This window comes from Taudactylus pleione, unplaced genomic scaffold, assembly GCF_031769625.1.
Source record: "Taudactylus pleione unplaced genomic scaffold, aTauple2 ptg000520l, whole genome shotgun sequence".
NCBI lineage: Eukaryota > Metazoa > Chordata > Amphibia > Anura > Myobatrachidae > Taudactylus > Taudactylus pleione.
The window spans coordinates 7,435,244-7,449,975 of NW_028284922.1; the positions used below are offsets into that span (position 1 = coordinate 7,435,244).

Sequence of the window (14,732 nt, forward strand, 5' to 3'; positions counted from 1 at the left end):
TGAAAAAGGCCATTTACAAAGGTTTTGAAGGGTAGACCCGGGTTCAGTGTAAACCGGGAATAACCCGGGTCCAAGGTGCAGTGTACAATGGGTCTGACACGGGTTGGAGACATATTCGAAAACACGGATCAGACCCTGGTTTTTGGTGGAAAATTGGTATTACTTACTATTTTTTTACTCTGTTCCCAGCTCTGAATCAGGCCCTATGTGTGGATTTCAATGCAACACCCTTGTGAATTTCTACAATGGTCATTTCAGTTCAGTTTTAAAAGTTCCACTTATAGTAAGGGATGTGTTTATAATGGTTTTCTATCATTGGTAACTCCCCATCTTTAAAGGAGGGGTATGCTCAAAGGCTATCTAACGTATCAACAAAGAGCCAATGTAGAGCTAATATCCACCTAACTTATGTTGAAGGACAAGATGAAATATCAAGACATAATACCACTTTCACAGAAAAACTCAGCTTTTACCCGGCTGATGCACAGGTTTTTTATTTTTTCTGGTCCCAGCCTATACCCCCATTACACAGAAAAGCATATTGCAGGGTCAAGAATTTGGACCCGATAATTTGCGGATCAACCTAGGTATTTCTGTGTGAAAGGGTCAACCCAGGTTGCAATTCCCGGGAGTTTTGACCCGGGTTGACCCTTTCACACAGAAAAAGGACCCGTCGTGATCAGCAAATTTCCGGGTCCAATTGCTTGACCCGGCAATTTGCTTTACAGTGTGAAAGGGGTATAAGTAGAAGTTCCTACTGAACTCTAGCCTTGTGTATTCTATACACACTCTGAATACCATTACCCATGGACAACAGTTGTGTTTTTGAGAGGTCCAAATATCTACCTCCTTCTAAAATAGAGTTTAGGTATTAAGAAAATTGTACTACCCTTTTGCTAGACAAGTTTTTTGAATCACAGCGCCCTAGAGTATCAATTTTTTTTTTTTTCTTCAGGGTCCATAGTGTTCAACAGGGTTACCATGGGGATAATATGGTTGGAGAGATCCTTACACCAAACAGTTAATGCTTTCAGCTCCCAGGATGCCTCGGGTCCTCCTCCATATATACACCCCACCCCTAGCCACAGGCCTTCAGTTGTTAGTTTGATGCCGCAGGATTCAGACGCACCTTTTGTAACGTGACTGCTCAGGCAGTCCTAAGCTTTTATTTTTATGTTTTATTTTCTGTTTTTGGGTTGGCAGTACTGAACGTCTGAATTAACTCATATACTGCTACTCCTTCTACCTCCGCCGGGCCGCAACACCAGTAATAGAGCTGGTGATTTCGGCGGGTCTCTGCTCAGCGTGCTAGCAGCGATGCTGGGACCTGAACTGCAACCAGATGCACGGAGATGTCAGGTAAGGCGAATCCTTGCTCATGGGGAATCGCGCTTGGCAGACCTTCTGGGGTAGGTGACTTACCGGAAGCCGCTGCAGTCAGGACCCGGTGCGTCCGCATCCTCACTAGATCACCGGGGCCTTATCATCTGACGCTGGGGATCGGCAACAGACGCTTCTGCTGCCACGAGGACAGCATACCCGGTCAGTTGATGCAGCTTAGGGGAGGAAGGTGCTCCACCAGCGACTCAGACACTGTCCCATCAAAGGTTTTTGCGCGTCTGGGTCGCTCCTCCTACCTGCCTCGTGTATATGAGATGTTCACAGTCCACTATCTGTGCGCTGCTGTAGCTGTTGGTCTCAGGAGGTTTTGGGTCAGTCTCCCTGTATACCTTTCCCATGGGTCAGCTATATAGTGCTCTATATCCTACCAAGCATTGTGTTTTGAGTAGTTGATTCAGAGCCCATTGCAACTAAAGTGCATATGCATTGTATGTGACTCTTTGCGAACTGTTGTGTTTATATTGCCTTTTGTTTCTGACTGTCACTTATAGCTATCACTGGTTTTCTCGTCATCCCTCTGTGCAGGTGTGCAGGGTTTTCTTAAACTTCACATTTAATTATTTGTGAAGGTTGTCACATTGCATTGTTATCTTTGAAATTGATATGTCAATAAGTAAAGGCAATCAGGAGCAGGGGCCCCTGTGCTGATTTCATGTAAAGCCTGTTTAGCGGGCTTGACCTCTCAGGACGTTATTAAGGATGGTTTGTGTGCTGTCTGTTATAAAGTCCAATATACCACCAGTCCAGTATACCCTGTAAAGGAGCCGTCTTGGGTGTCTTCCTTCTCTCAGGTTATGAAGCAGTTTGTGGATCGTATTGCTACTCCCATAATGCCTCCTTGTATGGGGTACCCACAGCATGCTATGTTTACATCTCCTATACATCCTTCCTGGATGGATGCTTATGCCCACTCAAGTCAGAGTATGGCTTAGTGGTTGCAAGCAGACCTGTAGTTACTAAGGCGCCTAAACGCAAGTTATCTTTTTATCAGTCTGCTCAGCATACGAATTTTCTCCAGTGTCTAGTTCGGTGGTCCTCAGTGGATGTTCCTCCTTTAGTGAGGGCGGTTAAATCAATCCTAGATATTCAGGAAGATGAACCAGCTCCTAGTAAGAAGGCTCCAGTGTTAAAACACCAGAAGGTGGTCAAAACGGAGTTTCATAACTCTGAGCAGCTCACAGCTTATGGAAGAGGCATATGGGGTAACCCGGGTAAACGGTTTTATGTGCATAAAAGATTAACATCGATGTATCATTTCCCAGCTTCTGAATGTAGTAAGTTGGAGGTACTTTCTACTGTGGATGTTCATGTTATGCACCTAGTCAGAAATGCTACGTTGCCTATTCCGTCAACATCTTCTCTTAAGGATTCTACAGATAGGAAAATTGAAACATGTCTTAAGGGAATATTTTTATCATCGGAAGCCGTTACTCGTCCAGCTATGGCTGGAATCTGGGTAGCCAAAGCTGTCGAGGAATGGACGGGGGCATTGGAGGACTCTCTACCGGATGCTACCAGAGAACAGGTGAAGTATATCTCCTACATACAGGAAACTGCCTCTTAATTGGGAGGAGCTATAGTAGTTGCTGGAATTTTTGCTTTTAAAGTAACAGTAGCGTCAGTAGTGGCGTGCAGGGTCCTTTGGTTAAGATCCTGGAAAGCTAATACAGGATCAAAGAAGGCTCTGGAAACTTTGCCCCAAAAAGTATATTTCCATAAAAAGGTTGAGTTAGATAAGCTAATAGGTACTCTGTTCTCCCCAAAAAAAATTTCCAGCCAGGTGGCATCAAGAAGTAGCCAGGTGGGGGCCTTCGCAGTTATGCTCGTGCCGGGAAAAGGAGTATCTCCCTTACCATTCAAGCCCGACAGGTCTCAGGCTGCTCCCCCACTGGCGATCAGTCAAAAGTACCCATTATGGAGTGCCCCCTGTAGTTATCCCCATATGCAGTGCCCCCTGTAATTTTGCTTTGCCCTTATGCAGTGCCCCCAGGCTGAAGTTGTGCCCCTATTCAGTGCCCCCAGACTGGTCCCTTATGCAGTGCCCCCAAACTGGCCCCTTATGCATTGCCCCCAGGCTTAAATAGTGCCCCTTAGGCAGTGCCCCCAGACTGGTCCCAGCCTAGAACTTACCTTAACTTGCTCGCCACTCCTGCTGCTGCTGCCTCGCTCTAACTGGATCTAACTAGATCCAGCAGGCACACGGGGCAGGCTCCTCACTTCGCGGGTGAGGTCATGACGTCACCCACGTACTGCACCACTGGGAACACTTGCCTCTGAAGCGATCGGAGGCTTCTTTAGCCTCCGGTCACTTCAGAGACCAGCGTTCCACAGCAGGGGTCGGCGGGGGGAAAGTGCCGGGCGGTAGGCTGTTTCTGCTGGGCGATGCGCCCGTAGAAAACAGCCTGGGGAGAACACTGTACTCTGGCAGCTTCAAAATCTGCAGGTCTGCTACCTCAGGCTACATTGAAGTCTAGGCAGTTTTCTTTTCGGTCTTTTCGTCCTCAAGGATGAGCAAAAGAACAGTCTTCCAGCAGGCAGTCTATTTTTCGTAGGACAACCAGGCGACAAACTAAGAGGTCGGGGCCGGCCAGACATCCAGCTTCTAAGCCGGACGACAAACCCTCGGCCTAACTGGAGCGGGCCTCCTCCTGAGGGATCCCAGGGTGGGGGGCCGACTTCTTCAGTTTGCAGATTGCTTGCATCAAACAACAGATGCCTGAGTCCGAGAAGTGGTCTCTCAGGGGTATGCTCTCACTTTCCTCTCCAGAAGTTTTTTTACACAATTCCTCCATCAGGTGCGGTAAAGGTGGCCCTTCAGGTGGCTATTAATTTCCTGCTGCAGGCAGGGGTAATAATACCAGTTCCTGTGTTACAACAAGGAAAGGGTTATTATTTCAATCTATTTTTGGTTCAGAAACCGAATGGGTCTCATAGCCCTATTCTAAATCTAAAAATCCTAAACAAATTTATCCGGACACACAAGTTCCGTATGGAAACTCTGGTCAATTATTTTGGCAATGGAACCTGGGGATTTTATCGTTTCCCTGGACATTCAGGATGCTTATCTGCATGTTGCCGTTATGCCATCCCACCAACAATGATATTGATATTGGCACAAACTCCAGTTGTTTTACAACACCATCTTCTGCAGACCATAGCCTGCCTACAGAAGCACGGCTGGATCATCAATTGGCAGAAACACAGCAGATAGTACATCTGGGAGCACTTCTGGACTCTCAGGTACAAAGGGTCTTTCTACCAGAGGACAAGATTGCGGCCCTATCATTGAGTGTACACAAACTACTACGCAAGCGAAGAGTATCAGTTCTATCAGTGATGCAGGTCCTCGGATCAATGGTATCCACCTTCGATATGGTGGTGTATGATCAGTTCCATTCCAGGCCTCTGCAAAAACTGATTCTCTCCAAATGGAACGGACAGTATCATCTAATAAAGTCCCTTCTCACTCCAGAAATTCGTCACTCCTTCCTGTGGTGGCTGAAAAAGGACCATCTGCACAAACGGCGCCCATTCTGGATTCCAAATTGGGTGCTTCTCTCCATGGATGCCATTCTTTGCGGATGGGGCAGTGACAGGTCATCAAACCTTTCAGGGAAGATGGATAAATCAAAAAAGCCATATGCCATTAAACATTCTCGTACTGATGGGCTGGCGACCGGCGAGAAGGCATAATAATGTCTTAGTTAATCTGCGTTTTTTGTTTATGATCTCTCTGCTAATTTGAATGGCTGAGATTTATTTTGTGCAGATATTTGTTCTGTATTATTTATATACCGGATTTGACTGTGTATCTGTATTAATGAGAGTATATGTTAATGGCTGTTTATTATTATAATTTATTTTTTTTTAAGGGGTGGAGGGATTCTGTTTCTTGTATTGTGTTTTTTGTTATGAGAAAAAAACAATCAAAAGTTTTATAAATAAACTCAATTTAAAAAAACATTCTGGTACTGCGAGCAGTAAACAAAGCACTTATCATGGCACAGGACCTGCTTCATGGCAGGCCGGGCCAGATCCAGTCCGACAACGGGACTGCAGTGGCCTATCTCAACTCTCAGGGAGGCACAGCCATGAAAGAGGTGACAAAGGTTCTGATTTGGGCAGAACGTCATCTTCTGGCCATCTCGGCAATATTCATATCGGGTGTACTCAATTGGGAAGCAGACTTCCTAAGTCGCCAGGACATACATGCCGGAGAGTAGTCTCTCCATCCGGGAGTTTTTCAGCTCCTGGTAAACAAATGGGGTCTACCAGAAATAGATCTCATGGCATCACGTCACAACCACAAGGTCCCCAGCTACGGGTCCAGAGACCCATCAGGAGCCTTTGTGGACGCACTGTGGCAGTAAGATGGGACTTCAAGCTGGTGTATCTCTTTCCTCCTATTTCCCACCTCCCAAGAGTGCTCATAAAATTCAAGCAGGAAGGCGGAACAGTAATACTGGTGGCTTCGGCTTGGCCCAGACGTCATTGGTTTACCGACATGCAGATTCTATCCATAGACATTCTGTATCGTCTTCCTCTATGGCAGGATCTGCTAACGCAGGGTCCCTGCGGCATCCGGACTTACCTCGTCTGGCTTTGACGGTGTGGCTCTTGAATCTTCCATCTCAAGAGCAAAAGGTTTTTCCAGTTCTGTAATTCAAACAATGATTATGGCAAGAAAGCCTGCCTCTGCCTGCATCTATTACAGGGTTTGGCATTCTTTTGGTCAATGGTGTTACCACAGAACACTATATAAATAAATTAATACATTTAAATAAGTAATGCACCCTTTATTAATAATGAAAAATTAGCCCCATATTTGTGCACGCACATTCTATTGTGCTTTAGTGAACATTTTCCAATTTACATCCCTGCCATCCCCAGTGGAGCTTACAATCTACAGTATATTCCCTACCATACATTCACACTAGTGTTAATTTTTGTCATGAGCCAACTAACCTACCAGTAAATTTTTAGAATGTGGGAGGAAACTGGAGTACCTAAAGGAAACCCACACAAGCACAGGGAGAATATACAAATGCTAGTAAGAGCCGTAGTGGGTTTCAAACCCAAGACCTCAGTTCGGTGAGGCAGTAATGCTAACCATTACATAACCATGTTGCTTATTGATAATATGGACTTTTTTTTCTCTGATGCATTTATTAAATTTTTATCTAGCACTTGTGCATGCTGGTATTTGTAGTTCTAATAATGTCAACATGAGTAACACTAATGGTTTGTTAGTGCATGCTGCCATTTGCCATGCTACAAGAGATTGCTCTACATGTTACCATTTTAACCCTGGTGATATTTTTCTCAGTACCTCACCTATAGAGCCAAGCCACTACTGAGTGGGCTGTTAAGATAACAATGTCCACACCCTTCATTTTTTGCACTTTAATTATTGTGTCAAGCCAGATAGTTTGGTTAGAATGCACCCTCAGCTGTCTCATCTATCACACCTATGCCCTTGACTATTAAGTGGTGGTTTATCATTTATGCTTTGGTAAAAGGGACGCTTTGTACCTCGGTAAGGTCTCCAAGTGTCAATTGTGGTTTGAGACCTTTTGGACCTGATTTTTGATGTACAGTTTTGGCTTCAGTAAATTGTAGTTTGCAAATCCATTAAATTCCACAAATGTTTGTCCATTTTCAGTATAATTGGAGGGCTAATAAAATGATGGTGTTTTGTTGTTCCTTAAATGAAATCTGAATTATTCAGATGTGTCTAGTAGTATTCTGACCGAGCATAAGGCTATTTTATTCATCTCAGAACTGCATTATTGCATGCAAGACATTCTCCCTATTTTCTGTTGTCAGATCTTCCTCAGAACTGTGATCCCAACATTCCACTTGTAGCTCAGGAATTATTGAAGAAAATGATACGTCAGTTTGCTGTTGAATATGTCTCGAAAAGTCGAAAGATGTACCCAGAGATCAATGGAACAATTAAAGATTTTGCCCTTGGTTGTAACGGTGTCCAACTGAACCAAACCGAAAGTTTACTTCAGGAAGAGCAGGATGGTCCCCTAGACCTCACTGTGACTAGGATTCAAGAGCATACGTTTCAGGACGGTAAGATTTGTGTCCATATTTTTTGTAAAAAAGTTACTTTATTTAGATTTTTATATATATTAAAATAATTGGTATTCGCCTAAAGTTTAATAGTTGACGTAAGATTTATAGTAGCTTCCATATTCTGGATAAGTCTTTAGATGCTTATTTAATTCATTTCTGAAATTATTTAATTCTTGTTTTTGGAGCAAGTTCTAATATTTTTTTTACAGTGGGATCTATACTCCCACTATAAAAAAACAATATTACACTATGATTAATACTATTACCTCTACACCCACCACCCAGGGGTGCAGGGAAGAGCCCTGGGGTGCTCAGGAGAGGGGGGGAACCCTTAATTGGGAAGGTCCCCACCTCCCCTGGGATCCCCCGACCTGGGCTGACTGGTTTTGGTTGTTAATGCTGCGGCATGACACCCTAGCTAGTAGAGCCTGGTGCTGGTTTTACAAATACAGGGAACCCCACACCATTTTTTTCCCCGTATTTTTAAAACCGGGGCCGGTGCCCAGTGTTGGTTCATTAAACATGGGGGACCTCTACACATTTTGTCCCCTGTAATTTTTTTTAACCATGACTGGCGCTTTCATTTACATTTTATTTTTTTTACACAATACACACATGCAGCCTGCACATATTTCACTGTTATGTGCAGCCTGCATGTTCGGGAGTGTTTGACTACAGGGATCACAGGGGATAAAACACGTTTGCACCATCAAAAAACACTGTTCAGCAAAACATGATTCTTGGTAAATTTGAATGTTTCAGCTGTCAAAAGTCCCTTGTGTTTCAGCAATGCGGTGTGTGTTTAACCTCGGGCAATTACAGATCATACACTATTCTTAACTAGTGGTGGCGTGTGGAGAAAACCAGCGATGTCTTTTATGTTACACAAGAAAAATAGTTATCTTCAGGTATACTATATCATATTTTTCTTTGCACTGGAGATGTTCTGTGCAGTGCTTTTCTTTGTGTTCAACGGACCAGAATATTTCATGTAAACATAGAAATAAAAACAGTGCAAAATGTGTACTTCTAAAACAAATCTTATTACACAAAAACCGGGTGGTGGAAGGGAGATATCCGTTCACTCACTACATAGCTAGTGGGTGTGTCCCATGAACTAATACAGTGCTATAGAGGGAGAGAGATTTCCTTACGTTCTCAATCTAATTCCAGAAGACACACCTGACTTAGACACAAATGGTGCAAGATAAAGCTTGTAATGGTTTCTTTATGGCTAATCCTGATGTATGCCCCACAGAATTCTCAAAGTATCTAGATGACACACCTGACTTACACAGAAAGGGTGCAAGATAAAGCCTGAGGAAGAACATATTTAGGCCCTCGCCACTACAGAGGAAATATCTTTCCCTCTATAGCACTGTATTGGGTCATGGGACACACCCACTAGCTATGTAGTGAGTGAAAGGAATATCTCCCTCCCACCACCCGGTTTTTGTGTAATAAGATTTGTTTTAGAAGTAACTATACATTTTGCATTGTTTTTTTATTTCTCTGTATACATGAAAAATCCGGGTTCGCTGAACACAAAGAAAAGTACTGAACAGAACTTCTACAGTGCAAAGAAAAATACGATATACTCGTATTTTCTCGTGTACTTCCCTTGTAACTTAAGACATCGCCGGTTTTCTCCACACTCCACCACTAGTTGTCCAATATTTGTTAGCTCTTAAGGGATAGGGTTTGTTTTGTTTTGGTGTGGACGGGCTGAAGACTTTTATATATTGCAGCGCCATCTTCTCTCCCCAAGCCCTTTTTTATTTCTAACTATTCTTAGTAAATTTACCCCCAAGAGTACTGAAGCAGTTTATAGTCTCAATAAACTTAACTCGAGAGGGCGTCTTTCGGCATGCTGAGGTTGGCCTCATTCTCCTGCTTCAAAATGTATCCAGGGGCACACTTTTTTTAATTTTCCAGCTAGATCTGCTCCCAGAGGAGGTAGCAGACTGGTCTTCCAAGTGCGTACTCTGATTGCAGCGTCACAACCGAAAGTAAGGTAAGCACCTGCAATACAGAACAATAAGGAACTCTGCCTGATCTTCCTGTATGCTAGAGACTGTTAACAATACTGTGTTTGTTTTTTTTTTTTTTTTTTATAAATATGTATAGATCTACTAATTGAGAAAATAAACTAACCATTGTAATGTCTGCTGAGAAGGTTTGAAGAGGAAATATATTTTCCATAATGGTTATGACTATGGTGTTCAATTTATATGACATTATTTATAATAATCACTGAAGTTATTTTTCCAAGTTCGCTGTCTATAAAAGTATGTACGGATGTGTACTTGCACATGTTTGCTGCAGTTGCGCTGAAAAACCATTCTCGAGACGCCAGGTCCTGTGAGACTCTGCTAGCGCCAAGTGTCTTTTTTTTGCATTTTTTCCCCCAAAAAATTCTTCTAAGTTGCAATGTGATGCGACTAGGACACACCAGCAGGCTATGCTGATTAATTTGATATGTGACACTTGTATATCTGTGTGCGGAGTCTCTGAATCTATATACAAAGTGCTACAATGTAGCAGCCGCAGCTTTTTTCATTCCAGGTTCCTTTGTGCTGCATATACAGACTCCGGTGCACACAGTTATAAAAATGTCGCATATCAAATTAATCAACACAGTCTGCTGATGCGTCCTAGTCTCATTGCGACTTAGATGCCTTTTTGCCAAAAAAGATGCCCAACGCTAGCTGTGTAGCACGGGAGCTGGCGGCTCACTCACGTCAGGCAAGTTGCGCTGTGTGGCGTATTAAGGCTAGATGTATGAGAACACCTCGTTAAGAGCATCAGAGTTCACTCACAAAACCTTATATTTTTATGTGAACAAAGCTACTATACAAATATTGAATCAATTATTGTGGTTATGTGATATCCCTGTCATGCTTTTCCTTGGCTGCATAAATTCCAGTACATTTTATGATCATTATAGTTTAATAAAAAAAAAAAATCTATGGATTTTTAATGTCTGTGAAACATTTTTTACTTTATTTTTTTTTTTTTTATGTCTTTCTTGTAGGCGATGAAATTTTGGATCTTTCTGTAAAAACTAAAAGTAATGGACTAGAAGGGAATTCCAAAATCAAAAATTCCAAAATTGGGTAAGTTATGCAAAAATTGTAATTTAAAATCCATAAAAATTAGTAGTTGCTAAAATACAGTATATGTGGATTTTCAAATATGTGTTACTATAATTTCTTCCTGCTAATAATTTCACCAAAACATCGGGATTTATAGTGAGTGAAAGGTAATAGAGATTTTAGAATTATTTACTGTGAAAACTTCACCATTTTACTATATAGTTGTTTGTCTCTAATTGCTTTATTTTTCTTTCACAAATATTTACCCACTCCACTTTGCTGTAGACTATGCATTCAAGCTTACGTAATGCAAATGAATGCTTTACTGTTGATAGGACTTTGCAATGCATTTTATAAAGATTACAAGATATTTGTACACACTTAACTCGCTTGCAGTCTGCTCATAATACATTACAAAATTCTAAGCATTATAGCATATGCCAACATATATATATTGAGACGTGTCATAAAATGGTAGAGTAACAGTGAAGGCTGTTTACTGAATTTTGTTCGTACTTTTATTTTTTTCTTCTAACTTTAGAATAAGTACTTTGTTATTATTTAGCTTCAAGTGACCTATTTTAGGCAGCATCTCATGAGCTATATATGTCAATAGTTCATTACTTTTAATTTATCTGTGTTAGCATTGTAATGGCATTGTGAACATATTCTATTATTACATTTGCCAATTACAATAGAGGGACAACTAAATGATATGTGACTACCAGATATTATTCACAGGAAACTGTTTTCATTTAGATCTATATATCATTTTTGTATCCTTAAACCATCAAATTTGTAGTGTGTTTATGAATGTAAATTTTAAATCTCCTTGTGTTGTCTTTGTTTGTTAGCTTTTTAATTGCGCTATGTGTGCGTGTGCTGCTGATACAAATGTTTTACACGGGGGTTTACTCTTTTATTACTTGTTTAGCGGTAACGTCACGTTTCTACTAACAAAAGTTGAATATTAAGGTCTTACTAATTGTTAAAATAATAACAGTTTGGCTCTGCAAGCAACTGTGTCAGATGGAGTAGCATGCATTAATGAAATCCTTACAAAATAGGCAAATATTTACCAAATGGTTTTCAATTTTTGACTGGGTTACTATAGAAGCCATCGTATGATTCACAGATTGTCCAAGCTGAAGTATAAAGTTTTCTATAACTTCTAACTTCCACCTTTTGAATAAAAACTTTGTCAGAAGCGGTGATGTTACCTAAGCAAAGAGTTTAATAAAGGAGTGGACCATCCCCTTCCATACCTGTGTGCACCTCTCATACATCCGTTGACCATCGTTTCATTCCATTCATCCAGGAGACTTCAGAGGGACAGAGAGGACTATCTGGATCGAAGTCCTGAGTTTGCAGACGGTTTGCTCTCTAAAGCATTGAAAGATATTCAGTTGGGAACATTGGATGTTAACAAAGCAGCCATACTTTATGGCATACCTCAGAAAACTTTGCTACTTCACTTAAAAGCCTTATCGGCAGGCAAGCCTGCATATTTTAAAAACACAGCTCAAAATTGTAATGATGGGTATTTATACAAGGACAGTGCAGACACGTGTGCTGTTCTTCAAAAGGTAGCCCTGTGGGCAAAGGCCCAGGCAGAGCATACAGAAAAAAACAAACTCAATCTACTTGAAACTACGGAACTGAAACTCCCAACAGCTTCCAGTTACCTCCACCAGTTAACTCTGCAGAGAATGGTTGCTCAGTTTAAAGAAAAAAAGGAAGGATTGCATTGTGAATCTTCCGTTCCCACTGTACAATTAAAAATTCCTCAGGTACGAGTGAGCTCTTTGCCCAAACCACAACCTGATTCCTCTGGTCTTCTGGATGTTATGTATCAAGTTACTAAAAACTCTGCAGTCACGGAAAGTTCATCTCTTCAAAAACTGAAAAACATACTTCCTAAGCAAAGCAAAGTTGAATGTTCTGGAAGTATAACCCGTTCAAATGTCGATACCTACGTATTGCACGGGGACCTTTCTCCTTTGTGTCTTAATGCAAAGAACGGAGCTGGCGACGTTTCTTCTGATAATCCAGATGATGACCGGAAAGACAAACAGCCAAGGAAGAAACGTGGGCGCTACAGACAGTACGATCATGAAATCATGGAAGAAGCTATAGCAATGGTATTAGGTGGGAAAATGAGTGTTTCTAAAGCACAAGGGATCTATGGCGTACCTCACAGCACTTTAGAATACAAAGTTAAAGAACGAACTGGAACACTGAAGAATCCTCCGAAGAAAAAACTTCGTCTGGCAGACGCTAACATGTACAATGTTGTTAATTCAGGGACTGGTAACTCCAGAAATAGTAGCAAGTCTATGTAGATTATTTGTGGATTTATAATACGTGTGCATTACTACACACTTCTACTGTACACGTGACCGAGTGTGACATAGCATGCTCTGTAGAAATGATACCGTTCTTAACCACATACATGCCTTTTAAAATAGATTATTCAGGGTTTTCACTGTGGACAGAATTATTTTGTTGCGCACTTAATTCTGATACTATATATTGAGCATACTGATTGCTTAAATAGATGAAATTCAGGGTTTTTGGTTCATAGTTAACATCACAAAACTATGATTAACACTCCTCATTGCAGTACTGATGTTTTAAATCAAAACTTCCAATCCTAAGCTTTGACAGTTGTAGAATATTTCATACTCTAGCTAATGGTTTTCTACTTATGGTTTTAAAGTCTTACTGTGCCACCTATAGGTGCAGATAAATCATGAGAAGTGATATGCGCGGATGCATGCAGTATTACTTCATTCCAGATTAACAGCACTCGTAAGCATCCACATAGACTTTGTTTATTGTTTTTTTTTAAACCGCAAAAAAAAAAGTTTGATAGAATGTTTTACTTCAAGTGTATAATACAAAATAAAATGTAAAAATAAAATATTCAAGTTTAATTACAGCATTTATCAATGGGACAAAATCTAATGAAACAATCTCCCATTCCAGTTGTTGTAAAAAGTCTGTGTGACTTTAAATGAACTATAAAGCTTAAAAATTTAACTTTATGAAAATAATTTATTAAAGACTTTTTTTCAAAAATGAACTTTTACACTATGGCAAGAATCCTGGAATGCAGGTTAGAGCATGTTCTTAGTGTGCACAAGATGAGCTTAAGACTTGGATTCAATGTTCTGGTTAGTAGATTTTACCTTTTTTGATATATATTTTTTCAAGGGTTGTCACACTCCTGCTATCGATGGACCTCAATGTAACTGTTTATGTATTTGCTGCTGCCGCATTTTAGAAATTTCATTTTAACAGACCAATTTATTAATGTGTTTGCTAATAACCAAACTTGTAGTTTGTTCAGGGTTTAAAAAAAAATTACCACCACACTTCATTTTTATATTTTTCCCCAATGTAGATTAGTTTTACTATTATTCGTAGTAGGAAGTAGACTTCTTTCTATATCATTTTAAATCTACCTTCACGTAGCACTCCATTGCTGTGGATTGTCAGGCAATTACACGGTTTTCCTTACCTCTGAAATTTAGAAGACTATTTTCATACATCAAATTTTTATTCCAGTAGCTATTATACATTTAATGAACTCTGAGCAGACATTTCTTTGCACATATGCACTTAAATTTAATTTTGGATGTTTTTTACGTGCATGGGTTTCGTTGGCTTAAAAACTTTGCTTCTACTACTTTGTTAAACAGTTTCCTTTCTCTTGAGAAGCGGTTTATTCTTGGACCCAATCTCTTTTATTTAAGTATTTATAAATAATGAGACATTAGTTTTGGGCAATATCAACCTCATTTTGAAGTGAAATATACATCACCTTGGTAAGCAAGGAACTTTTAAGTGTATTTCGAAAATAACAATAATCTTAACGTCAGGGAAAGTCTTATTTACAGCTTTCACTACTTTTCTATCCTTACATTTTGTACTATTTTTCTGTAGGGATGATTTTGTCTATTTTAGATTTCAGTAATGAAATTACACACAACTCAAATATGTTAGTCTATTTTCAGTCCTTTGCATACAGTACCTGTACTATTTTAAAATTTAATCAATGCCTTTCAGTAAAACAATCAAAAGTAATTTACATCTGACTACTTTAAAAAGAACTGAAGGTTAAAAAATAAGCCCTTCAAATTATTTGAA

General features: G+C 40.4%; 1 protein-coding gene across 4 annotated transcripts in view; it reads left to right on the forward strand.

Annotated features, from left to right (window-relative positions):
- Positions 1–14,732, forward strand: part of LCORL (ligand dependent nuclear receptor corepressor like) — a 121,130-nt gene that overhangs the window by 71,731 nt on the left and 34,667 nt on the right. For all 4 annotated transcript variants that reach the window (XM_088450630.1, XM_088450631.1, XM_088450632.1 and 1 more), the window contains 2 exons: positions 7,228–7,482; positions 10,520–10,601. In XM_088450630.1, the coding sequence (XP_088306756.1) occupies positions 7,228–7,482; positions 10,520–10,601 (337 nt within the window). The remainder of the gene's footprint in view (positions 1–7,227; positions 7,483–10,519; positions 10,602–14,732) is intronic.